The following is a 27,449-nucleotide window of genomic DNA, read 5'->3' on the forward strand; positions in this document are numbered from 1 at the left end:
CATTCTGAGAGACAAAGTGTCTGAGATACAAAGGTCGTTGCCACCAAGCATTATTCTCAATTCTTACTTTTATGTTTTGATTTAATGTCTCGGGCTATTATCAGATTTTCTCCTGAAGGTCTTTGAAAAATAGTCTCATAAAGCTGCAGGTAACATTATTTTTTCTTCTGCTCTGCTCTAGATTCTGCAATCTTCTCCATAAGGCTTCAAACTTGCAAAAACCTTGTTCAATGAGAGACCACAGGAATCAACATTCTGGAGAATGTCCAGCCATGTGTCCAGCCAGAGTTGAAACCCTTTACTGACACATTTTCAATGTGTGTTAAATTTATATTCTGCCTTTCCTCAAAGCACTTCTTTGAAGATCTCCATTCATTTTATTCTCACGGCTTAAATCTTGTAACACAGGTTGGGTGAAAAGAGAGAGAACAATTGGCTCAAAATGTTCTCAGTGCTAAATTGGACTTGACCTGGTCCTAATTCAACTTCTTAACCATGGCATCACATTGACTCCTAAAAGTATAGTTCCCTGTAGTTCCAGTTTAGCCAATGGTGATTGATACTGGTAATTGCAATTCCGCAGAATTTGGAACAGAGACTCCATTTGGTGTAGTGGTTTAGGCATCAGGCTAGAAACTTGGAAACTGTGAGTTCTAGTTTCACCTTATCTTGGACCAGGCATTTTGTCTTGCACAATATCTCTATTTCAGTTCATGAAAAATACAATATGACTATCAGATCTGGACTTCAAAAGTCTGAGAGACCACTAGGTGGCAGCAAATATAGTGTTGCCGATATAGAGGTCAGCTGTGGTCAGCCAAGATCTGACAACACTAATGATGAAAAATATATTGTTGAAGGCCAACAAGATCTGGAGATATGTAATTGTGGGGAGTTGCTGGACATCTGGAACCAAGGAAGATAAAACATTAGTTTCCATAATTTCCAAATTTCTAATTCTTACCATTCTCAGACTGCCACCAGGTCTGTTCACCATTCTGGCCAGTAAGGTAGATGACATTCTCAATGTGGTGGCTCTCACGGAAAGAGGCTGAGCGTGAGTCACAAATGAAGCATTTCTCAGAGTCCTGTCAAAAGAATCATTCCGGTTTAAATATACAAAAGCACTGCACCTATCTTCAGTGAGTGGTGCGGTGGCCTAGAGGTGGTGCTCTCGCCTCACAATTAGGAGGCTGTGAGTTCGATCCTAGTTAGAGGCAGATATTTCTCTCTCTGGGCACACTGAGAATATATCTGGTCAATATAACACCGCATTAGTGACAGGAAAGGCATCCGGCCAGTAAATACTCAGCTCTATTCAATTGCCCAGACTCTACCCCGCAAGGGATAATGGGGTTGTTAAAAGAGGAGGAGGATTGCACCTATCTTCAATGACCTTCATGGGGTGTGTTTCCAGTATCTCTAGTCCAGGGGTCTCCAAACTTGGTAACTTTAAGACTTGTGGACTTCATTTCCCAGAAATTCCCCCAGCCAGCGTGAGCTCACAAATTCTCAACCAGTGTTACCTGAAGATGGCTGACAATGCAATACTCCTGAGGCTCTTCCAGGCCACACGTTGATGTAGTGCTCAGGTTTTGGGCCCTCCCAATGAGCAGGTTCCCTGTGGCTGGGTAACAGCTTCCTTCCAAACAACCATGGTATAAGTCAGGCTCTTCTGTGCCTTGAACATCAGCTATCTGGCCTGGTCAAAGAAACAAGAGGAAAAACCCCCAATCAGTCCATTTTAAGAACTTATGAAATACCTTGGCATTGGGGGGGGGGGGGAATATGATCCCTTCAGAACACTATGTCCCCTCCCCACAAAGAAATCTATTCATGATTAATAATAGCGCCAACTAAGTAAACGACCCCAACCTGGTACATCCAAGCCAAAAAAGTCTCAAAAGGCAGAGGTGAAAACAAGGCAACTATTGTTCCAGAAGGAAGATATAAAAGCTAAGTTCACATGTCGCGGAAAGTTGTTTGCAAGGATTTTAATACATTGCTAAGACAGAAAATCCTCTGTTAGGAATAACATAGGTTACCTAATGTAGTTTGGGTAAAATAATATATATAGACTATGATAGTGAGTTTAAGTGTGTGTCACTTTAACTGCAAAGCAATGTAATTTTAGGTGCGGCTGTAAATCGCCATAAGAGGGAGCAAGAGAACTGGATTGATTGCTGACGATGATGGATTGTTAACTGCGTGTTCTTTGCTGTTGCTGAAGGAAGAAAAGAGGTTTTACTTCTTCATATCTCTACTGCGAAGAGATATATTACTGGACTGATATTTGTAAGTTTACTGACCTCTTTTTCGACACTGGACTTTGCAACTGATTAATCCCCGGACGGACTGAACTAGTGTATGATATATGGACTGTTTGACTATGCTATAACTATTACTGGAATAAACTATTTAACTAGCACATTGTATCTGTTTTACTGAGTGTAAGCTACAAAAACGTTTATCTCACATATTTGCCTGCCTGCCTGACTGCCGTGCAGGTTCTGCTAGGGTGTATATCCCTAACATCCTCGACATACGACCACAGTTGAGTGCCAAAATTTTATTGCTAAGTAAGACAGTTGTTAAGGGAGCTTTGCCCCCTGTGACGACCTTCCTTGCCAGTTGTTAAGTGAATCACTGCAGTGGTTAAATCAGTAACCTGCTTGTTAAGTGAATCTGGCTTCCCCCATTGACGTTGGTCATCAGAAGGTTGCAAAAGGTGATCACACTGCAATGGTCATAAATATGAACCAATTGCCAAGCGTCTGAAATTCAATCACGCGGCCACGGGGATGCTGCAATGGTTGTATGTCTAAAAAATGGTCATGAGTCACTTTTTTCAGAGCCCTTTGTAACTTCGAACGGTCACTAAACAAATGGTTTAACCTCGGACTGGCCCCACCCCCATCTATTCTCCGCCTCCCGAGTCCCAGCTGATTGGCTGGGTCTTCTTTTGTTGCACTGCACAGGAGAACGGAGCTGGAAAGCAGGATAGTGGGGTGGGGTGGGGAATGGAGATTTTGCAGAATCCTTCCCCCAGGAGCAGGGAGGGAATGGGGATTTTACAGTACGCCCACCAAGCCACACCTACCAAGCCATGCCACGCCCAAACAAGCCATGCCCACAGAACTCGTAGTAAAAAATTTTGAATCCCACTACCCCAACCTTCTTATTTCCCCCAAAAGTCAACAAACAGAAACCAAGAATAAACCATGACTTCTTATTCTGACATATGAAGGGTTCCCATATCCCAACTGGTCCATCCCAGTAATTATAACCAAAATTTAAGCTTCCGGGTTTCTTTAGCTATTGGTTAGACTGCATCCAATTTTGTTCGCCACATTACAAAAAAAGATGTTGAGACTCTAGAAAAAGTACAGAGAAGAGCAACCAGGATGATTAGGGGACCGGAGACTAAAACATATGAAGAACGGTTACAGGAACTGGGCTTGGCTAGTCAAGTAAAGAGAAGGATCAGGGGAGACATGGTAGCAGTCTTCCAATATTTGATGGTCTGCCACAGAGAGGAAGGGGTCAAGCCAGGTGTGGGATTCCACCAGTTCGCACCTATTCGCTAGAACCAGTTGTTAACATTCTAAGCAGTTCGGAGAAATTGTTAGAAGAAATTACTGGCCTAATCCTGTAAGGAAGGCAGGAAGGAAACATTCTGGTATTGCTTACAGAAACTGTTAACCCTTATTACATTCTTGGCAGGACTAGACTTCCTGTCTCAGGAATGTCTCTGGAATTTTTCCCCCTCCTTTGCTGGTACTTTGCTTGTATGGAGTGACCATTCAAAGTTACAATGGTGTAGAGTTGTAATTGCAGGAATGTATGGTTGTAGGAAAAAAAACTTACCAGCAGATTTTGTAACATTAATTTCTTGAACATTCTGCCAAGCAGCTGTAGAACCTCCTATTCCCCACAATGAAGAAACTGTCCTTTTTGCCACTGTACTGGCCATTGTAAAGAGGAGATGACAGTAACATCGGCTCCAGTATCCAATAACCCTTGAAATGGTTGTTTATTTAGGAAGAGTGTTAACAAAGGACGAGAGGAGTTCAACTGATGAAGTAAACCTACAGATAAAAAAGTTGATCCAAATCCTGCATCCACACGATTACCTATACCAGGAGATGGATTTTCATATAGAAGAAGAAACAATTGAACAACAGAAGAATTACAAGGAAGAACTTGAGGAAGATTCACCCAAATCTGAATCATGAGGATACCAGTGTAATCTGAATCTATTACACCAGGCACAACAAAACAGCCCTTTTTGTGTGCAGAAGAATGAGGCAAAATTAAGCCAACTAATCCTGAAGGAAGAGGACCTTTAAATTGAGATGGAACTATTTTAACTTCCAAAGGAATTTTAAACTCAATTTCCTCTTGAGTGATTAAATTGATCCCAGCGCTACTGGCTGTGGCTGGGGAGGAGTGAGAGAGACTGCTGGAGGAGTCAAGTAATATTTGCTTCCAATCTTCAGGGATCATTGTATAACCATTTTTTATTCCTTCTACAAGTCCTCTTGTAAAATTACCACTAATCCCATAGTCTGTAACTTCCTTTTTTAACTCTCTTAAGATCTGATAAGGCAGACCCTCCCATTCTGCTACTTGCAGTCCAAGCTGTGGTCCCTGACCAGGATGATACTGTACTGGACAAACAGACACTAATTCTGCAAGTTCTGTTCCTGAGACAGAGGCATCCTTTTTCTCAACCATTTTCTGAAAAGAAGACTGAATAATAGAGTCAGGAGGCTTTTGCCCTGTATCTGCAGAAGCTGAGGAAATGGAAGACATATATTCAGGTGAAGAAGGAGGACAAATGACAGCATTAGTATAACTTGAAGGTGGAGGTGTTAAAAGAGAAAGTTCATTGTGACCAAATTTTTCAATTGCATGCCTACATAAATGCCACACCTGCAAAACTTCTATTTCTGCTCTAGGTTCAGTATGCAATGTTTTCCCTATACGTTCCCGATCAGTTAATTTTAAAGACCCCTCTTCTGGATACCATAAGCACTGAACTGCAATCTCCTGGACCAGCCTTAAGAGATTTTTTTCTGGTACCTGAGTATTATTTTTCTTCAACAAATAGCCTAATTCATCTACATGCTTCCTTTGTTCCTCAGAAAGCGAAGACCCCATACTTACAGAAACCAAAAATGGTTGAGAAACCCCAAAGGGTTGAAGGTGCACCAAATCCTTGCTGGACGAAGTAAGAGGGTCCCTGTTCGGGCGCCACTTGTTGCAATGATGAGGCAGTCGAGGTGTTTGACCATGATCAACTGATTCATGATGATCTTTATTGGAATCTAGTCTTGCATTTATACACATTTTTAGTTATCCTCCAACATTGGATAACTTTGGTTTCTGCTTGACTTTCGTTATTGTTCAGCATAGTAACTAACACAATTAATGATCTCTAGTCAAAGTCCAACATATGTTTACTTCCTCTCTCTAATCCTCCTTTAGATGAGTAACTTTGTTTGCCTGAGTTGTATTTGCTTGGAAACATTCTTTTCTCTGAGGTTTGCCATCAAAGATAAAGACATTCCTGCAATTACAACTCTACACAATGGCACTGAAAAAAGTGACTTATGACCATTTTTCACATGACTGTTGCAGCATCCCCAGTCATGAGAGGCCAGGCGAGGAGATGCGTGCCGCGATGTGAGTGATATTGAGTTGGCTGCGCCCAACAAGTCACATGACCACCAAGCCACATCCACTCAGTCACATGACCACCAAGCCACACCCACCACCTAAGCCACGCCCACCGAACCAGTTGTTAAAATTTTTGAATCCCACCCCTGGGTCAAGCTATTTTCTAAAGCTCCTGTAGGCCAGATAAGGAATAATGAATAGAAACTGAACAAGGAGAGATTTAACCTGGAAATAAGGAGAAACTTTCTGACAGTGAGAACAATCAACCAATGGGACAGCTTTGCCTTCGGAAGTTGTGGGAGCGTCATCACTTGAGACTTTCAAGAAGAGACTGGACTCCCATCTGTCAGAAATGGTGTCGGGTCTCCCGCTTGGGCAGGGGGGTTGGACTAGATGACCTATAAGGTCCCTTCCAACTCTGATTATCTGTTATCTGTATGTATGTGTATGGATATATACTTTCTTTTGATAACAGACAACAGACTGGTCAGCTAGGAACAGCTGCTTCAGAAAAAATGTTCATTCTGTCTTGCCATGAAATACAAAATGCATTGTTGTAAAATCCTAGAACTATATACCATGAGTTACCATTAGGTATCAACAGGGATAGGCTTCCAAAATTTTAGCAAAGGGTTCTTTGCCCAGTCGCTGGGTGGGCGTGGCCATGGTGGGTGTGACCTAGTCGTCCTCCTGCACCTTGGTGGGTGTGGGTTTTTTTGTCCCTCCCCAGGCTCCAGAGGCTTTTCTTGAGCCTCCGGGAGGGCGAAAACGGCCTCCCCGGGCTCTGGAGCCTCTCTGGAAGCCAAAACGGGCCCATTTCCAGCCTTCCCAAACTTCCAGGAGGCCTGTGTGATAACCCGGAGTGTAACACAAACGTAACAAAATCCAAAACATAAATAAATGTCCTTTAATGCCTCCAATTTTGCCCCACTGTTCAATATTTCTCAGTTGGAGGTACAACTTACTCAAAAATAGTCTTCAAAAGAAAGCAATACAAGTCCGAACTTAATGAACAGATAGAGGTGAAATAAAAAACCAAACAAACTACAATGAAGAAATTTCCACAACAGACCAGGATAAGTAATTACCAAATTCAAGGAGATAACAAGGCACAGTCAGTTGGAAGGATGCCAACCAAGATAATTTCAGCCCAAAATAAAACACGCTTTGCTTCTGGCAATGCTGTGTTGTAACCGTCTCTCTTATATACTATTCTCCCCAGCTGCAACTAATGAGGGGGATCATGGCCGCTTCCTCTCTCGTAAGCCAAGTTGTTTCCTTCTCCGTTCCTCCCTGCGTGTCCTATGAGGAAGAGGGGATGGACCTGGCTCTTCCTCTGACTGCCCAACCGGCCTCTGCCCTTCCCCAGCCTCCTCTTCAACCTCTGGAGCCACACCTCCACTCCCTGTCGGCTGTTCCTCCTCTCCCTCAGAGTATGACTCTATCAAGGGCATGACAGCCCATTTTTCACCCTCCCAGAGCCTCTGCGTATGCCCTGCACTTACCTGCATCCAAAATGGGCTGCGTGGGGACTCCTGGGAGGGCAGGGGAGGGGAGGGGTGGGCAGGGCCAACCAAGAGTGGGATTTGGGAGTTCTCCGAACTGCACAGATTTGGGGCTCTCCTGAACCCCTGCAAACCCCCAGCAGCCCACCCCTGGATATCAGTGGAAGAAAGCAGATCATGAATGAAACTGACTCTGACTCACGGTAAAAATGCCTTTTAGTTCTGGAGGGAATAGAATGAAAAATAAATTCTTATTTTGTATTCCCTTCCTGAAGGAGAAGCTAATAACTGTGATTTTTCTCTCCAAACACACTAATGATCTACTATGCACATACTGAAGATTAAAATAATAAACAAACCCACATCTGGGAACTCTAACTCCCTCAGCCACTCGTCTGCAAATGCTTGCTTCTGGCAGGGGAGGAGGTCAGGCTACAGGGAGAACCCAAAACCTTACTCATTCTCTGGGGATCCTTTCCCCAGGTTGTGGTGTGTTTTTGCAGTGAATTTTAATCACGCGTCTTGAAATCTAATGTCCATCATGGAATTGCATAATTAGAATCCTAAGAAGAACCAACTGGGAGTTAAGCAGGAGACAGAATTCCTCACTGAGGACCACATGATCCCTTTATCACCAAGGTGTTTTTCAAAAGGCAGCTAGACTTTTTCTTGGTGTTTTTTTCCTTGAAGACATTTCAACTTCTCGTCCAAGAAGTTTCTTTGGTTCTGACTCATCACCTTTCCCAGTTGCCCAGTTTTGTGCCAACGATTGTGCCATCCATCTTGCCTACGATTAACAAGTATAGGTAGTCCTCAACCCTACAACTATTCATTTAGCGACTGCTCAAAGTTACAACACTGAAAGAAAAAGTAACTTATGACCGGTGCTCGCACTTACGACAACTGCAGCATCCTTACCATCACATCATCAAAATCCATGCAACCGGCATTTACAATGGTTGCAGCATCCTAGGGCAGTGTGATCACCATTTGTGATTTCCCAACCAGCTTCTGAGAAGCAAAGTCAGTGAGGGAAGCTGGATTCATTTAATCACATAAAGCACTTAACAACTGCAGTGATTCGCTTAATGACTATTGCAAAAAAGGTCATAAAACTGGCCACAACTCACTTAACAATCACCTAGCTTAGCGATGGAAATTCTGCTCTCGGTTGCGGTCACAATCAAGGATTACCCACAATAAAAAAATTGGTAATTGCTATTGTTACCTGTATTATTATTTTGTTTACTTTATGTAGTTGTGTGGCATTTTATGTCTACTTTTTAGTTTTATTCATTACAGGTTTATATATATTTATTATATTTATATTTATTGAAGTGTTTCCTGGCCTAAAGTTTAAAACAAAGATTTTGATTGGATTAATCCCACCACCGCTATATCTTGGCAGCGTCTCTTTTCTGCCATGTCCTACTGACATTGTTTTCGTCTCATCCTCAGCCCATGTGAGACAGGGGTGTGGTTCAGTGGTGGGATTCAAAAAAAATATTACTACCAGTTCTGTGGGTGTGGCTTGGTAGGCATGGCTTGGTGGCCATTCCTGGGGGAAGGATACTGCAAAATCCCATTCTCTTACCACCCCACTAACCTGCTTTCCAGCTCCATTCTCCTGTGCAGGGCAACAAAAGAAGACCCAGCCAATCAGCTGGGACTCAGGAGGCAGAGAATAGATGGGGGTGGGGCCAATCAGAGGTGGTATTTGCTGGTTCTCCGAACTACTCAAAATTTCTGTTACCGGTTCTCCAGAACGGGTCAGAACCTGCTGAATACCACCTCTGGTGTGTTGTTGTTTTGTTCTTAGCCACAGGGTATTAAAAAATCTGTTACACTCAACCATACATTACATTATATATAAATCAAAGTGACTGGTAGAGGGGAAAATCAGAATGTAAACATCATCTTGAAATATCTATTTATTTGGATGAATTTAAATCTCCAGGATCAGAAGAATGTCATCCTAGGATACTGAACAACAAGAACTGGTAAAAGGGACAATTTGTCTCTACTTCAAGAATCAGGAAAAAAGAAATAAGGGAGAAAAGGGGAACCCATGGAACTGTAGATCAGACAACCTCGGAAAATTCTAGAGCAAATCCTGAATGGATCTTGAAGCACTCTTGAGAACAATGTGGTAATTACTAAAAATCAGCATAGACTTCTCAGGAAACTTTGCCCCACTAAAGTTATCTGTTTTTTTTTTAAACCAGGTAGTTCCAATTTATAAAATATGGGAAAGCTGCATGCATATGTTATCTTGATTTCAGCAAAGGATTTTGTAAAGCACTTTCTGCTTGATTAGCAAGTTAATTAAAGAATGAACTGAATGCCCTGAAAATCAGGTAGACAGAGACCTTATTTGAACATCTTATTTGAGGAGTGCTCATTAGCACTTTATCAACAGTGAAGTAGTGATGGAGTGCCCAAAGATTCACATATTTTTAAAATATGTTTTATTAATGAATTGAATGAGGACAGGTAGAGAATGATTATTAAATTTTAGATAATACAAAATTGGATGGGCTAGCTAACACTCTGGAAGCCAGAATAAAATTCAAAAATGATCTTGATACGTTAGAGAAAATTGCTGAAAATGAAATGCAGCAGAGACCAATGCAAAGTTTCTCATTGACATGATAGAAATCACAGGCCCAGATATAAAATGGTGGCTATTTAGCTTGGTAAGAACACTTGATAAACAATAGGATTGGAGTAGTTGATTGCAAATAGAATATGAGTAACGTGGCTGTGAAGAAGGGAAATTTGAGGCTTCATTGGTAGAAATATCATTTCGGTAGGAAGCAATCATTTTGCTTTAGTTTGAATTGTGCTACACCCAGTTTTAGGCACTACACTTTGAGATAGATTCAGGGAGGATGACCCAAAGTTGTAGTTCTGTTTATCTCCAAGATGCTCATATGTCAGGATCAATGCAAACTAATAAGATACTTCTGAAATACAGAGCCATCCATCTGCAACGATAAACTCTCATTTTACGATCCTCTAATAATCCCTTAATTCAGAATGAAGTCAGGGTGACTGGATGAAGCTAAGCATTTACTGGCCAGATGCCCTTCCTGACACCATGCGGAGTTCACAACAGATATTTTTTCTTTGTGCGCTAGGAGAGAAATATCTGCCATTCCCTAGGATTGAACTCACAACCTTCGAAGTGGGAGGCAAGCATCTTCAGCAATAGACTACCATGCTGCTCAACTGTCTATCTGCAACAATGAAAAGATGAACGTTGTTCTCGAAACATAAAAAATAAACTTTGATGTAGACTCTACTTTACACCTCTTTAGAACCAAGAAGAAAAAAAAATCCTTCTCTCCTTTTATGACTCTGCAGCTTACTAAGAGGACCTGAAAAAGGGACTGTCATGTGTTCAAGACTGAGTCTAACAGGCACGAAGGATGTCCGCCTTGGCAGAGGAGGCCCAACCCTGCCTCGGATCCTGTCAGTTGGGAGGAGGAAGCTCAAGTGGACCAGTGCCATAACATTTAGCACAGGGAGGGTTTGATTATTTATAATTCCACCCATTTCTGATTCTGGCAGAGAGACTAGGGAGGTTTCCCCTATTATTTACTATTGCAACGGTGGGAATGAATAAATTCCGAGCCATGTTGTGACTGCTGCTTGAATTTTCACATGGGAATTTAGTGGGTCACAGAAGTGTTGGAGTGTTGCCCGTACACATGGGCCTCGTTCCACCAGCTATTTAGAGCTTAGTGCTCCATCTCCAACTCGGCCTCACAACTCAACCTGTTCTTTGCCTTCTGCTTTTTTTTTTTTTAATTATTAATAGCTAACCTCCCACCTCCAAATCTTTGCCAATCATTAACTCACACAATGTGTCTGCCCAGCCACATTGGAATGCACAAACCTCGTGCATTCCAAAGGGCCACACCTGGGCATTCAGGAGAGTTAATTTCTAAGAAAGTAGGAGGTCAAAATGCTTGGAAGCCACACCTGTTAAGAAATGTCTTTCCATGGGTCTCAAATAGGGGCAAAGTTTCTTTTGCCTCCGGCTGTTGGAAGTTAAAAGCTTCCTAGAGAAGTGAAATATTTTGGGATACACACTAAAAAGGCAGAATATTTCCCCTAAAAGAGAAGTAGAAACTCAGAGAGGCAGAAACTCAACCCCCCCACCACCACACCTTTGTTAATGGGCCATTAAGGCCTGGGCCAGTCTATTCTACATAACAAAGATCTACCTCCTTCAGGCAGAGCCATTTAGTTGCCCTTCTTTCAGGGGTGGGACTCAAACGGTGTTATAACTGGTTCGGTGAGTGCGCCAAACACGCACTGCGCGTGCAGGTGCAGCATTTGAAGCAAATCATCAGCTGTGCCACCCGCACAGCTGACAAGCACTGCGTGTGCGTACGCAACGTTTGACCATCCTCTCCTTTCCTGCTTTTTCAACCTCAACTGTGCCGCACAAAGCAGCTGAGGTTGAAAAAGTAGGAAAAGGACGGCCCAACAGAAGGAGAGAAAGATCGTGAGAGAGAACCAGTTCTCTGAACTTCAGAGGTACCACTTTGGCAGAACCAGGCAGAACCGGTAGAATCCCCACCCCTGCCTTCATGGCACCACCCAGCAAGTTTCAAGCAAACTTAGCACCCAGGCAACCTACAACGCTAGCTAAGACCTCTGACAGCAACCAATCAGGATACACTTCCTGTGCCCCAGGAAGTTCAAAGCCCAGAGAGGGCAGAGACTCTCAGCATCTCTTCCCTTTTCGCCCAGGATCTCCAAGCCGTGTGGTCCTGTCTACCAGTAAACCATCTGTCCAAGCAGGCACCATGTTTTCAATGTCTTCCTTCCCAATTGGAACTGAACCCAGAAGGATATTTCTTCCAACATGGCCAAGCCTTTTCTTGAGATAGATGGAGAGAAGCTTCATCAAAGGGAAAGTGTAATATAATGTTAAGGGGTTTTGCTAGGATCAGGAACACCCCAATTAAATCCGCACTCAGTCATGGAAGTCCGTTAGGGTCCTTTACAGGAGTTACTATTTCTCCATTCAACCTACTTCACTGAATTCTTGTTGTGTGAATGTCTATGGAGATTCTCAATCATCCGAATCATGGATGTCCCCAAGCTGCTTTTTCAAAAGGCAATTGGATTTGCTTTGCTTTTTCCTTGAAGATGTTTCACTCCTCATCCAAGAAGCATCCTCAGTTCTGGCTGAAATCAAGGGGAATGGAAGGATTTATATTCCTTGCAGTCATCTGGTTCTTTGCACTTTGAAAGTGGGTCATTAGCTTTCTGAGAGTCTGAGGCCCCGTGGGGGATTATCTGTGCCCTCAGGATACCTGAATCAGAGTGCAAATGGGTGTGGAACCTTCTTGGAACCGCTGAAAGGACTGTGTTGTAAACAAGAGATAGGTGGTGTCATTTCCCCCCCTCTCTCTTGAAAGAGGGCTATTCAGTTTTGACACAGATGGACTCTTTTACCTCTTTTTCAAACCAGTGGTCCTCTCTGTCTAGAATGTGGATGGAGAATGGGACATTAAATTAAAATGCCTTGAGCTTCTGGAAGATGAAAATCCAGCTAATAATAATTGCTGTCAGTGTCAATTTCAGAAGGGCAATAAAAAAAAAACATTGTCGTTCTAGATATATTTGATGGCTTGCAATTATTCAGAGGGGAGACTTTTTACATATTCAATTGCTCCCTTGTTATTTTACTTTATCTACCCGAAGGTTAAGCATCATTGTTGAAAGCAATTTGTGATATTTCTCTCAGGGAAAGACGGATGCAGTTACAGAGTGTCCCATCATACTTTCTCAAAAAAGCATTGGAATATGAGATGTAGGAATCATTAAATGATCAAGAAGCATTGTACATCGATATATATTTGAGAATTATCAGTGTTCTCAAGATCCTGCCTTAAACCCTAGGCAACTTTTAAAAAAGAAGAAGAAGAAGAAGAAGGTGGTTCCAACAATATGCAGAGTATATTGGACACATTACAAGGATGATGGGTAGAGTTTTTAGGCAGATCTTGGCCCGTTCTCCTCTGAGCCCTGGTGGCGCAGTGGTTAGAATACAGTATTGCAGGCTAACTCTGCCCACTGCCAAGAGTTTGATCCTGACCGGTTCAAGGTTGACTCAGTCTTCCATCCTTCTGAGGTTGGTAAAATGAAGAACTAGATTGCTGGGGGCAATATGCTGACATTCGTAAACTACGCAGAGAGGACTGTAAAGCGCTATGAAGCGGTATATAAGTCTTAAGTGCTATTGCTAAATTTTAGGACCGACCCACCAGAATCTACTGTCAGCATTTGAAGTTACCTGTGCAGCTGTAAATAGATGTGGCACAGTGCCAGCTGCTCTCAGAGCCTGACTATACTCCTACCAATGCTTGCTGTGACCTAGTTGGACTAGTAATGGGCCTCCAGGGCTTGAGTGGTGCACAGGATGATCAAGGCGTGTCGTTACATGCATGGCCTGACTGAAATGTGTTGGAAACTGACAGAGATATATGAGTTACAATCAGACAGAAAACGCTTTGTCCTATGGGCGACATGGAAACCTTGGCAAGCAACTCTGTGGAGCAAGATATTGCCATCCCCGGGAAGCATAATCAAGAGTATATCTTTTCATACAGGTCTTTTAATTTTTTTTAACCCTTCCTGCTTTAAGCTTTGGGATTTTGTTCTGCTGAGATTTCTAGAGTAGGATGCACAAAATAAAACCCTCTACTTAAGCTACCTTTATCGCTCTGGCTTAGGTATATGTGTGTACATCTGTTTTTACAACTGCACAAGCATGCATACATATTTTTATATGAACTACAATAATAAAGTTGGGTTTTTGATTATTATTATTTTTTGCCTTCAAGTCAGATTTTGGAAGTTTGCATTTGCCCCCTCCTTCCTAGAAGAGAGTGACTAAGTCCCCCAGCTAGCTTTGTGTTTAAGCAGGACTAGAAATCGCTATCTGCTGGTTTCTAACCTGGCACCTGAAGCATAGCACCAAATTCTTAACCCAGTACATAACCCATGATGCAAAAATCATATGAATAATCACTTAAATGTATCAATCAGATATATGCATTTGAAGATGGTTCCACCAAAGCTTTGTATCAGTCCAAAATTTTCGCTCCTAGATCTCAATGCCTGGGGCTATCCATCCTAAGCCAAATCTGAAATTCATTATGACACGAGGAAGAGTTGAGCCGCAATCAGCTAAATTAGTTTTTCATATCTATTTTGACTGATAGTGACTCTTTCCGAAATTTAGATAAATTAGTTAGACAGGATTTAGAGCCTTCTGCATGCAAATGAAATATTTTAGAACTAATCAGTGGCCCATAATTGAGTGGAACTTGACATTGTAGAGTGTGTTCTTCCAATTTATAACAATGATTCTGAGTATACTACATTTATGAATGAAATTTTTACTGTATCCAAAGATGTACTTTACAGAAAGTAGAACTAGACCCATGCCTACCTATCTGCCTTCCTTCCTCCCCTCCCTCCCACCCCTCTCCCTTTCTTTCTTCCTTTATTTGACAAATTTAAATAGCCACCCAATTCACACACAGAGGTGACTCTGGGCGGCTTACAACATTGGCGGCTTACAACATTTAAAACTGCAATGGATAATAAAACCCCAACCCCCGCCCCATAGCAACAATAACATAATCAGATGAGCCACTTGATCGGCTCCATCTCCATTCGTGGTCCCCAGACCGACTGAGAAAATCATGTTATTAGGGCCTTTCGGAAAAGCGAAAGGGTGGAATCAACCATATCTTTTTGGGGAGGGAGGGATGATATTCCATCGAGAAAGGGGCCACTACCTTTTTCATGGCCTCACTAAATAAGAATCCCTAATCGATGGGACCTATATCATACCCTGCCCTCCCAACCTGGTAGGTCAGGTGGATATAATAGGGAACCTGTTACCTTTCAGATAACCTGGCCCCAAAGCCACATAGAGCTTTAAAGGCAGAGGTGGTATTCAGCAGGTTCTGACCAGTTCTGGAGAACCAGTAGTGGAAATTTTGAGTAGTTCAGAGAACCGGCAAATACCACCTCTGACTGGAGATTTTACAGTATCCTTCCCCTGCCATGCCCACCAAGCTACGCCCACAGAACCGGTAGTAGAAAAAAATTGAATCCCACCACTGTTTAAAGGTGATAACCAGCATTTTGGATTGCAAAAGAAAAACTGTCAGAGACCAGTAATTCAGTAATCCTGCAAAAAAAAAAAAAATAAGATGGCAGCTTCAAGCTTCCCAGCCTGTCTCTGTTGCTGGCCCAGAAAAAAATGGAAAAAGAAAAAACTGCTCCAAATGGATCCGTTTTGGGCAAGCAACAAGTATGCCCCAAAGCTAGGAGAAATTTACAAGCTTACCCAGTCACAAGCTTAATGTGTGGCCAACTAATTGCATCCACCTACACAGCAGGCATTTCCAAACTTGGCAACTTTAAAACTTGTGAAATTCAATTCTCAGAATTCTGGGTGAAGAATTCTGGGAGTTGAAGTCCATAAGTCTTAAAGCTGCTGGGTTTGGAGACTCCTGACCTATGTCATAACCAGCCAGCGGATGTCAAGACTGCTCATTCACAAAATATATGCCTATAGGACAGGGGTCCCCAAACTTGGCAACTTTAAGACTTGTGGACTTCAACTCCCAGAATTCTCCAACTAGCTATACTGGCTGGAGAATTCTGGGAGTTGAAGTCCACAAGTCTTAAAGTTGCCAAGTTTGGGACCCCTGTTCTATAGGATTTAGCCCAGACCAATGACAGCTCCTGTATCAACACTTACCCCAGAGAGTCAAGTAGTACAGCAGTACCATTGGCATGGCAGAGAATTTCAACATTTCAACCTGCAGGTTAAAAAAAAAAAGCAGAAATTAAAATCCTGACTTTTCTTGTCTGTCCTATCTAAGAAAGGTGTAGGAACAGGGGCTTATATAATGGTGGAAGAACTGGAATTCAGTTTATTAATTAGTAACTAATTAATTAAATTAAGGAAATTTTAAGCCATAAAGTGAGATGAGCAGCATATAAATTTAATTAATAAATAGACAAATAAATACATTTAGAATATTTGGGTCAAATCTTCCTCTCCCAGCAAAAAAATATAGAGAAGACTGGCACACATGTATTTATTCCATTGTTAAATAAAAGTTTATTTACAAGTTTAAATAAACATGAAATACAGCACATCATTTATACTTTATAAAGTCATATAAGAGTTTACTATATAACATGTTGATTAAATTAAAACAGCAACTCTAAGTGTGTTTACTCAAGAGATCCAATCTGTTAGTGGAGTTTAGGCACAAGTTACATCTACCTAGGATAGCAAAATAAGTTTTTTTTTAATAATATCCAAATAGAAGGAAAGATGCAAACTTTTTTTATTATTAGATTTTTTTTTTGTATCCTCTTCTTAGTTTTTGCCATTTGGGAAAATAGGAGGAAATAAAATGTATTATATAAATATTAGAATTCAGTTTTGCAAAGCAAAATTCAGTTTTGGTCTACATTTTGCAGCACTCTCAGCCAATCTTAACCAATTCTTTAAAAAAAATCCTCTGAAGGCAAAAAAAATGAGATTTTTTTTCCCTTGGCATTTTCTAAAATTCTCCTTCCTTCATCCTTCACATTTTGGTGTGTGTGTGTGTGTGTGTGTGTGTGTGTTAAACCCTGAGTTACCTATACTCTGGTGGGGGGAGGCGGATAGTAGCTCATACAGGCAGCATATGATAGAAAAAGCTCACAGTAGGATTTTCAAGGCAACCATGAGTAGAGTAACAAAGAGTATGTGGGGTTTTTTTCCTCATTCAGAAAAATTAAAATTTGCATCTATTTAGACTGAACTGAAGCTGAAATTGAAGCAACTTTATTTCATTTGCTGATCACCTCTTCCCTTTAGAGAGACATGCCTATAAATTAATATATTGGTCTGCCTGCCTGTGTTTTCAGGGAGAAAAATGAACATAAATTGTATGTGCCAAAGGAAAAACTGAGAGGAGATGACAGGTAGAAAGAGAAGGACCCAGATGGATGGAAGTAAGAAAAGGAAGGAAGGAAGGAAGGAAGGAAGGAAGGAAGGAAGGAAGGAAGGAAGGAAGGAAGGAAGGAAGGAAGGAAGAAGAAAGAAAGAAAGAAAGAAGAAAGAGGAAGAAAGAAAAGAAAGAAAGAAAGAAAGAAAGAAAGAAAGAGAGAGAAAGAAGAAAGAAAGGAAGGAAAAGACTGAGAAACAAAGGGAAGGAAGGAAGGAGAGAAAGAGAGGAAGGAAAAGAGGGAGGGAAGGAAGGAAAAGAGGGAGGGAAGGAAGGAAAGGTTATGAGAAGGAAACACAATCTGAGAACTGGAGAGTTGGTGCATGGGTGAAAAGACACATCAGTCGTCCTTTCTGTATGAGCCACAGACCTCAGCCTATATTTCTCACACAAACACCACATGAACCTCCCTGTAACAATATTAGAAAAATCCTGCTGTGGATAATATGCCATTCCCATCAGATACACACACTTTGCAAAACAAACACCCCAAGCAACCGCTATGCTCTTTAGCATTAAAATGTTATTCTTTCTAGCCTGGGTATAAATTGACCAGGAGGAAAATCACTCTGGGGCGGAATTGAGCCCAGCCTACCCCAGGGTCCCAGCCAGAGAAGTGCGGTCCTTTTTCCATCCTGGCTGCCTTCTCCTCCAGGATGTTCTCATACTCACTTCATGAAGGCCAGCAGCGTGGGCCTCTCACCTGTGGTTTCATCTGTTCCTCCGGCCTCCAGAATTTAGAGAAGAAGCGATTCTTCCCCTTTCCTTCACCAATAAGGGACTTTCCACTTGTCCAGCTAAAATGTCCTAATTCCCTGTTGTCCGGGCAGCGTGAGAACTCTGCTGTGCAAACTCAAGTGCCGATGGGTAAAAAAATAATCCGGCTTTTCCCACCCGCCCGCCCGCTCTCCATGAGGGCAAAGCAGTGCTGGAGGCTGAGCTTCATTCAAATGGAGCTGGGACTCTGAAAGGGCCTAACGGTCTCTAAGCTACGGGAATGTCACAGCCTATTCTTTTCTGCTCCATGGCACACAAAGTCTGCCTGCTCCGCTCCAGGCGCAGGCCCGGCGTTGGCTGTCTGAAAGGAGTGAAAGACAAGAGGAATCTCCCATAGAGGAGGCGAGAGCAAAACAGGCCCCTCGCTGCTTCGTTCCTAAACAGGCCTCACCAGACTTCGGATGCTTGAGACAAGAGGGGGGGGGGGCAGACTAAAACCTGGCCAGTTTGTGATCCATGACATCCTGAAGGAAGGATTCAGGCTCGCTGTCCTGCCAAAGGACCAGAAACCTCCTCAGACTTTCAAATAACAGGAAGTCCTCAACTTACCTTATGATTCTTGACTCTTGACCAATGTATCTTTTCTTTTATGTACACTGAGAGCATTTGCACCAAAGACAAATTCCTTGCGTGTCCAATCACACTTGGCCAATAAAGAATTCTATTCTATTCTATTACTTTTCTATAATTAGAACTGTTCATTTAGTGACCATTCGAAGTTCATTTAGCAACCCTTCAAATGGCACTGGGGAAAAAAGGTGACTAATGACCGTTTTTTCATACTTATCTTGCAGCATCCCAATGGTCAGGTGATCAAAATTCAGACGCTTGGCAACTGACTCATATTTATGACCATTGCTGTATCCCCGAGGGTCACGAGATCACCCTTGGCAATTTTTTGACAAGCGAAGGCAACGGGAAAGCCATATGCACTTAACCACCGTATTTAACAGCAGCAGGGTTGAATTTATCAAGTTTATTAGGTTGTAAAATGAGGGCAAAATTCATTTAACAACTGTCTCGCTTTAGCAAACACAAATGTTGGGCTCAATTGTGGTTGTGAGTCAAGGACCACCTGTAACGAAAGGGAGTCCAAGCACCACGGTGTTTAGAGAAGCGGCTCCCTGATGGGCAATTACACGCCAAACAAGGTCAACGCCTCAGCCTTGCCTTTTGGGCGAGAGGTCATGGTCTGAAGGCCAAGGGATTCCCCTCTCAGAGGCCCTGAAAAGCAGAGCACTGCCTGCTTTTTGGGGCCCGTGAGGACAAAGGCGTCACTTGTGCTTCCACCCGGCCCAGCCTCAACCGGTTCCCTGGGAGCCTGGCGGAGTTAGGGCAGGAATGTACTTGCTGTGTCTTGCACCAGGCTTTCTCATAAAGGTACCAAGAATAGCTTATCCTTCCTCCCCTTCTCAGCTTTGTTCACTCCCCAGCCACTTGGTACGATGCTTTCTTTTACACGCAGGAGGCAGGGTGGGAAAAGCGAGTGTTTTCCCCAGAGGCTCCGTCAAGGGCTTAGCCAGGCAGAAAGCTGTTCTTAGAATGAGCTGAGATCCTCTCCGTTTTTTCCTCTGCAGAAAGGGCGGGCAACGAAGAAGTCTGCCAATTGGTACAGAAACCAGCCCCTGACAGGACCTTCTGAGATTTTGGCAGCAAAATGAAATCACTGGGATTGCAGGCAGAATGGAACATGCCCCAATAGCTTACAAACTTTCTCGTGTTTCCTTCTGGCTGGGCTGTCGGGCTTCAGTAAACCAATACAGGGTAGTCCTCAACTTACGACCGCAATTGAGCGCAAAATTTAGGTTGCTAAATGGGAAATGTGTTCAGTGAGTTTTGTCCCATTGTGAGACTTTTCTTGCCACATTTGTTAAATGAATCATTGCAATTTTTTAAGTTAGTAACACGGTTGTTAAGTGAAACCTGTCCCCAAAGGTCATCTCATGATCCTGGGACACTGTTACCATCATAAATATATGCCAGTGGTCAAGTGTCCAAATTCTGATCATGTGACCGTGAGGATGCTACAACAGTTATGCATGTGAAAAATTGTCATGAATCATTTTTTTTTCAGTGTTTTTATAACTTTAAATGGTCACTAAATGAATTGTTGTCAAGGACTACCTTTAACTAGAAAGTCAATTGGTGGGTTTTATATATATCTATATCTATATCTATATCTATGTCTATGTCTATGTCTATGTCTATGTCTATATCTATATCTATATCTATATCTATATCTATATCTATATCTATATCTAATCTATATCTATATCTATATATTTACTTCCAATTTTACGCAGGAGAAGACCCGAATAATCAAAGATCCATATATATATATATATATATATATTCAGCAATGAAAAGTGATGCTGAATTATTTTCCATTCAACATTGGGACAAAAGAAAAATGGCAACAAAAATATATAAAGAATATTCAATACCTTGGATTTTCCTCTGGCTATCATTTGACTGCCAAGATGTGTATAACAGGCTTACTTTCCCTTTAAAGCCCCTTAGTTTTATCAGTCTGTCCACTGACTCATTTGTGGGTGTATCAGTATTATTAGTGCGCTTCCTGAAGAGTTAGAGCTCTGAAATTTTATATATTGGCATCCAGGACTTTCTGACTAAGAATTGGGAAACAAAAGATTCAGAAGTAAGCCAAAGGATTAACTTACTCTCACAAAAGCTAAATGCTTGCAAGTTAGAAAAAGAGAGAAACCTGGAGGGACAGGTACTCATTTCTGCCTCAAAGGGGGAGAGCTAAAAATATAAATTACTAACATCTCAGAACACTGAAGGGCCAAATATATCCAACATAAGACACTTCATTAACTGGGGAAATGCTATGTATCCTGCTGCCTTTTATATATTTTGAAGTTTGACTCCCATTAAATCCCAGGTAGCATACCCCAAAATTGGGAATTCTGGCAGGTCCCAGACTAACACTTCTTTGCTAGGAAAATCTAAAAGAGGGTAATCAATAATTGGCTCTTGAGAAAGAGAAAAAAAAAGAATGTATTCCCAAATGATTACAAGAAAAGATTCACATAGAGAATACTGCGCATAACCAAGAAAACGAATAAGCAGGGATCACCAAGCAAATCAATGAAGAGTTTTCACTCACGGTACAAATGGCCAGACTCAAATGACCTATGATATTTTGGACACACTGTGTGAAGCTGTCCCATTGGGTAATTTGAAAGAGTAGGCTAGGAATATATTGTTATGGGGGTGGGGGGAAATCTATCAGGTAGTCCTCGATTTATGACCACAATTGAACCTAAAATTTCTGTTGCTGAGCGAGATAGTTATTAAGTAAGTTTTGCCCCATTTTACAACCTTTCTTGACCCAGTCGTTAAGTGAATCACTTCAGTTGTTAAGGTTGTTAACTGAATCTGGCTTCCACATTGACTTTGCTTATCAGAAGGTCGCAAAAGGTGATCACATGACCCCAGGACACTGCAACTGTCATAAATATGAGCCAGTTGCCAAGCAGCTGAATTTTGATCACGTGACCATGGGGACGTTGCAATGTTCAGAAGTGTAAAAAACCAGTTACAAGTCATTGTTTTCAATGCTGTTATAACTTCAAATAAACAAAAGCTTGTAAATCAAGGATTACCTACATGTTGTTGCTAGGAGTCAAAAATGACTTGATAGCACATAATCAATCAATCAATCAATCAATCAATCAACCAAGAAGGCCTATTTTCATGTGATCATCATCCTGCTTATTTGGAGAAGCTCTGCTTGCAATTGTGCTCCAGTTTACGAATGGAGACCACACTATATTCTTAAGCTACGTTTTTCTGAAAACTGCTGCGGACAGAATACAAGGTTCTGCCGACCTAAGGAAGGGTACAAATAATCTTTCTATAGTTGTACAATAAATGTTGACTAGTAATGACATTGAATGTCAATCGTCTTATTTTTGTTAACATGGGTTAGATTTTCTTCTTATAGTGAGAAGAAACAGTTAATAAAATAGAGGTTGGCACGAACCACCTTTTGTGGTTAGTTACTTACTAATTTCCATTTAAAAAGTACAAGTGCTGATTTAAGGTAACTCGTGAGCCAGCATCTGCAAATGCCTAAGTATGCTATTAAGGAAGCTTACTTGAGTTCAGGGGTTTGGTGGTTTGGAGATTTTGGCTCAGGAATTTGTTTTGTTCCTTCAATACTCTTTTTCACAACTTATTAAGCAGAAAAATGCATAGAATTACGGACCTTGTAGGTTATCTAGTCCAACTCCCTACTCAAGCAGGAGACTTTATACCATTTCTGACAAGTCACTGTCCAGTCTCTTCTTGAAATCTTCCAGTGATGAAACTCCCACAACTTCTGAAGGCAAAGCTGTTCCATTGGTTGATTGTTCTGTCAGAAAATTTCTCCTTATTTCAAAGTTGAATCTCTCTTGATTAGTTTCCATCCATTATTCCTTGTCTGGCCTTCAGGTGCTTTGAAAAATAGGTTGACCCCCTCCTCTCTGTGGCAGCCTTTCAAATATTGGAACACTGCTATCCTGTCTCCCCTGGTCCTTCTCTTTACTGGATTATCCAAGCCCAGTTCCTGCAACCATTCATCATATGTTATAGCCTCCAATCCCCTAATCATCCTGTTTGTTCTTCTCTGCACTCTTTCTAGAGTCTCAACATCTTTTTTGTAGTGTGATAACTACATGTGGGGTCTGCCAGACTCAGTTTCCGGTCCCCCTTTCATAAGTTAACTTAGCATCTGGAATTTATTTTGCATGAGGAGACAATGTTTCTCTAACTTCAATCATGCCTAGCCTAAAATCTTGGTTTATCAGATTCATTTGCACTCCATTCCACAACACTAACATTTTCACTATCCACTGAGCTTGATCTTGCTTTTCCTCGCTGCAACCAACTGACCTTGAAACTTGTTTCTATTAGGAAACAATATTTGGAGTGATTCCTCTTTGCCACTCAACTGACCTGGAAGCAAATCAGCTTGGCTGCCCAACAGAGACAATGGAAGCACAAGAGTCCAGAGTCAATCCAAAATTGAGCAAATGCTATGTGTGGTTAAGAAAACGGGCCTACATTTGCACAATGCATCACTGGCCTCTGTAGTCTCCTATTATCAAAGCCATCTTCTTGCCCTGTTTTAATTTTTTTTATTCATTTATAATACAAAATACAAAAGAAAATAATAAAAAAAAAATAGGGAGGAAGAGAAAAGTGTAGACAAGAAGGAAAAAGAAAGAAAAGACACTGACTTCCGACTCCCTTTGGTGCAGTAGAATAAAATAGTAACATCGAACCTCAACTTTTTAACTTTTACATAATAGTATAAACTAGCCATTTCTATATCAATTCTTGCTCTGAGAGCATCCTTAAAGCAGTGATCCCCAACCTTTATGCCGTGGCCCGGTACGGCATCAGCTGGGCGCGCCGCGCCCGGTACCGGCATCAGCTGGGCGCCACCATCTTTTTGATGAAAAGTGCTTCCGGTGACCTCACGGAGCACTTTCATCAAAGATAAGCGGCCAAGCTTCGGTGAGCTTTCCGGTAGAAAGCCATTTCTACCCGGAAAAGCTCACCGAAGCTCTGGCGCCGCCATCTTTGATGAAAAGTGCTTCCGGTGAGCTTTCTACCCGGAAAAGCTCACCGGAAGCTCTGGCGCCGCCATCTTTTTGATGAAAAAGTGCTTCGGTGAGCTTTCTACCCGGAAAAGCTCACGGAAGCTCTGGCGCCGCCATCTTTTTTTGATGAAAAGTGCTTCCGGTGAGCTTTCTACCCGGAAAGCTCACCGGGCGCTGCGCCACCATCTTTTTGATGAAAAAGTGCTTCCGTGAGCTTTCTACCCGGAAAAGCTCACCGGAAGCACTTTTTCATCAAAAAGATGATGGCGCCCAGCAACCAGCGGCCCGGTAGGACTTGTTCCGCGGACCGGTACCAGTCCGCGGACCGGTGGTTGGGGACCCCTGCCTTAAAGGTCAAAGAGAAGACCACTTGAAGCTTACTGGATGACCTTGGACCACTCACTTTTCTTCAGCCTACGCATTTGCATCCTTAGCCTAGGAAGTATTCAGCCAAATTGGACTACTGGGACATGTCCAGGGGCTAAAGTATCAGATATAACTATAAAGCACATCAGAAGAAAAAAAAATATTCCCATAAATTACAGGTAGTCCTTGACTTCTATCATATCACAAGACCTAAAATGGACACCTAACATCAATAACGTCATCAAAAAAGCACTACAAAGAATGTTCTTTCTGCGCCAACTCAGAAAGCTCAAACTGCCCAAGGAGCTGCTGATATAGTTCTACAGAGGAATTATTGAGTCTGTCATCTGCACCTCTATAACTGTCTCGTTTGGCTCTGCAACCCAACAAGACAGACACAGACTTCAGAGAGTAATTAGGACTGCAGAAAAAACAATTACTACCAACCTGCCTTCCATCAAGGACCTATATACTGCAGAAGTCAAAAAGAGGACCATGAAAATATTTACAGACCCCTCACATCCCGGACACAAACTGTTTCAACTCCTACCCTCAAAACGATGTTATAGAGCACTGCACACAAAACAACTAGACACAAGGACAGGTTTTTCCTGAATGCCATCACTCTGCTAAACAAATAATTCCCTCAACACTGTCCAGCTATTTCCAGTCTACTACACTACTATTACTATTAATCTTCTCATCACTCCTTATCACCCATCCCCTCCCACTTGTGACTGTATGACTGTAACTTTGTCACTTGTATCCTTACGATTTATATTGACTGTTTCCTGGTATGACTTGATTGCTTATTGTACCCTATGACTATCATTAAGTGTTGTACCTGATGACTCTTGACGAATGTATCTTTTATTTTATGTATACTGAGAGCAATTGCACCAAGACAAATTCCTTGTGTGTCCAATCACACTTGGCCAAAGAATTCTCTCAACTTACAACCACAATTGAGCCCAAAATTTCTGTTGAGACATTTGTTCAGTGAGTTTTGCCCCGTTTTACGACCGTTTCTTGCCACAGTCATTAACTGAATCGCTGTAGTTGATCAGTTAGTAACCTGGGTTGTTAAGTGAATCTGGATTCTCCATTAGATATTGCTTGTCAGAAGGTCGTAAAAGGAGACCCCGTGACTGTGGGACACAACAATGGTCATAAATATGAGGCAGTTGACAAGCATCTGAATTTTGATCACATGACCAGGGGGATGCTGCAAAGGTCATAACTGTGAAAAATGGCCAGGTGCCTCATTTTTCAATGCCCTTGTAATTTTGAGTGGTCACTAAACGAACTGTTGTAAGTTGAGGACTATTTGTACAGGTAATCCTCAATTTACAACTATTTGTTTTGTGACCGTTCAGAATGACAATGGGACTGAAAAAAGTGACTTACAGCTAACCCTTACACTTACAACCAAGAAGTGACTTACAGCTAACCCTTACACTTACAACCAACCTTGCCTTCCCACGGTCATGTGATTAAAATTTGGTTGCTTGGCAACCAGCATGTCTTTACAAGAGTTGCAGTGATCACCATTTGTGATCTTCCCATCTGGCTTCCAGAAATCAAAGTCAATCAGGGAAGCCAGATTCACTTAATGACTGTGTGATTCCCTTAACACACCTGCACTGATTCACTTAATCACGAAGGCAAAAATGTCATCAAATTGGGCCCAACTCAGAACAGCCACCTTGCATAACAACAACAAAGTTTCTCTCAGTTGTGTTTGTAAGTCAAGGATTACCCGCAGCAATTTTGCACAAATTATTTTGGTACAGAAGAAAGCCAAAAACTATGCCCTGGAAATCTAAACGATGCCCTTTTTTTTCAGTTTATTCCTCAGTCCTGAAAACCTCAGCAAACCTCCTTCCATGTACCTTTTATTATCTGAGGGCTGGAGACTTGGTGTTCTTTTTAAAAAATACTATTAATGGAAGCTGCAACAGCTTTCTGAATGTGGTGCCAAACACCATTTCTTGTTCTTGCATAGCAAAAGGAATCCCTGCAGCTTTTTGCAACAAGAGTATATATAGTAATCTTGTTGCATGCCCATTCATAACAAGGTATTGGTGATTCCCAACCTCGGTTAACACAGCATTAGATTCATCATCTTTTTTGCCAGGATTTCTAAACATAAAATGTTTTGAGCAAGAATTTTAGGTTTGGAAAGGGGATGTCCGTCTTCTCTCTTGGCAGCCTGTCCAGAAATTTAATTCTCACCTGGGCTGCTCAGTTCCAAGGTCTGAGCTTCGGTGGGAAACTACTCCAGCTTTCCTTTTGCAATTGCAGCTTTTGTTCTGCTCCCTTTTGCTGGATTAAATTATATTTATCCCTCCAATCTCAGATGTATGGATGGAAGACCTACTTTGGCCAGGACACTGGAGTTGGACATTGACCTGTGCTGCCTGTTGTCTCCCAATCCCCATCCTCTGTTATAAAATTAAAATTGTACATTGATAAATAAATTGAGCAGGGCACATCCTTTTCTTGCACCGACTGCTTACAGAACAGCAATCCTCTTTCCTTTGAGTTGAGCCAGGACACCAAGCAAGAGATGAAACCTGATAACTCCTGTTAGTAGACAAGGAAGCAGGATAGGAATATCTCAGTTATTCCAGAAGGATTTAAACTAGAACCTCTTTAGATAGTCCCCAAGAAGCCAAATGCATCTGGCAAAAGCCTTAGGAGTTGGCTGCACTGTCCACCTTTCCCCTTCCAAGGACACAAGATGGCTTGCAAAGAAGCTCTTTCATATCCAGTCATCCACTCCACAAATTTCCACTACACACAAAAAAAGAAAAGTTCTGGCCAGACAAGGGGATAACGGATCTCTCATGGCCACGGCCAGGTGCCTCCAGGAGCAAGGAGAGAGACAGGGAGAGGGAAAGGCCCAACTCTTACCTGGGAAGAAGACTCGGTTGTGGCTCCAGGCCTCATGCCAATTTGGGGAGGGTGGCCCAGTTGGGGCCCCTCTGCAGCTTGCACATGCAAGAGCTCTATTGCCTTAAGCGGTGCAAAGTGCTCTGCAGAGCTGCCTGTTCCTGGAGAAGGGCTCCTTCTATCAGCAGCTCCTCCTCCCTTCATGCAGTGCCAGGGGACGGGTGGAAGGGAGGGAGGGACCAGCCCTCCTTGGCAGTTGAGCCAAGATAACTGCAACTAGGTAGAGACTCTCCCCGTTTCCGGGAATGGCCTGGTGCCTGACAGGAGGGAAAGGTGATTCCCTGTAGTTCTCCAAGGAACGCTGGCTTTTCTCATCCAGCATACAGGTGTTTTGGCCTGAGTTACACACTGATGGGGAGGGTTATTAATGCCTGGGTCTAGCAGAAATCTCTGGATCCGGACACACAGAAATTTCAACTCCTAGCAATGAGTTAGGGGACATGAGTGTCAAACTTAAGGCCCGTGGGCTGGATCCATTCTGTGGGGGTGCTTAGATCTGG

General features: G+C 42.2%; 1 protein-coding gene across 4 annotated transcripts in view; it reads right to left on the reverse strand.

Annotated features, from left to right (window-relative positions):
- Nucleotides 1–27,054, reverse strand: part of LOC113421963 (laminin subunit beta-1-like) — a 106,902-nt gene extending 79,848 nt beyond the window's left edge. Inside the window, exons 1-4 of one of the 4 annotated variants that reach the window (XM_087954431.1) lie at nt 26,911–27,054; nt 15,991–16,051; nt 1,527–1,702; nt 965–1,088 (exon numbers count right to left, since the gene is read on the reverse strand). In XM_087954431.1, coding sequence (XP_087810557.1) covers nt 965–1,088; nt 1,527–1,702; nt 15,991–16,051; nt 26,911–26,946 — 397 coding nt within the window. In that variant the 5' untranslated portion in view covers nt 26,947–27,054. Of the gene's footprint in view, nt 1–964; nt 1,089–1,526; nt 1,703–15,990; nt 16,052–17,831; nt 18,100–26,910 lie in introns of those variants that run through there. The other 3 variants (XM_087954432.1, XM_087954433.1, XM_087954430.1) reach the window with 3 other exon arrangements.
- Nucleotides 27,055–27,449: the final 395 nt, after the last annotated feature.

This window comes from Notechis scutatus, chromosome 2 (assembly GCF_049901735.1).
Source record: "Notechis scutatus isolate UNSWTSFEM ecotype Mainland chromosome 2, rNotScu1.2, whole genome shotgun sequence".
NCBI lineage: Eukaryota > Metazoa > Chordata > Lepidosauria > Squamata > Elapidae > Notechis > Notechis scutatus.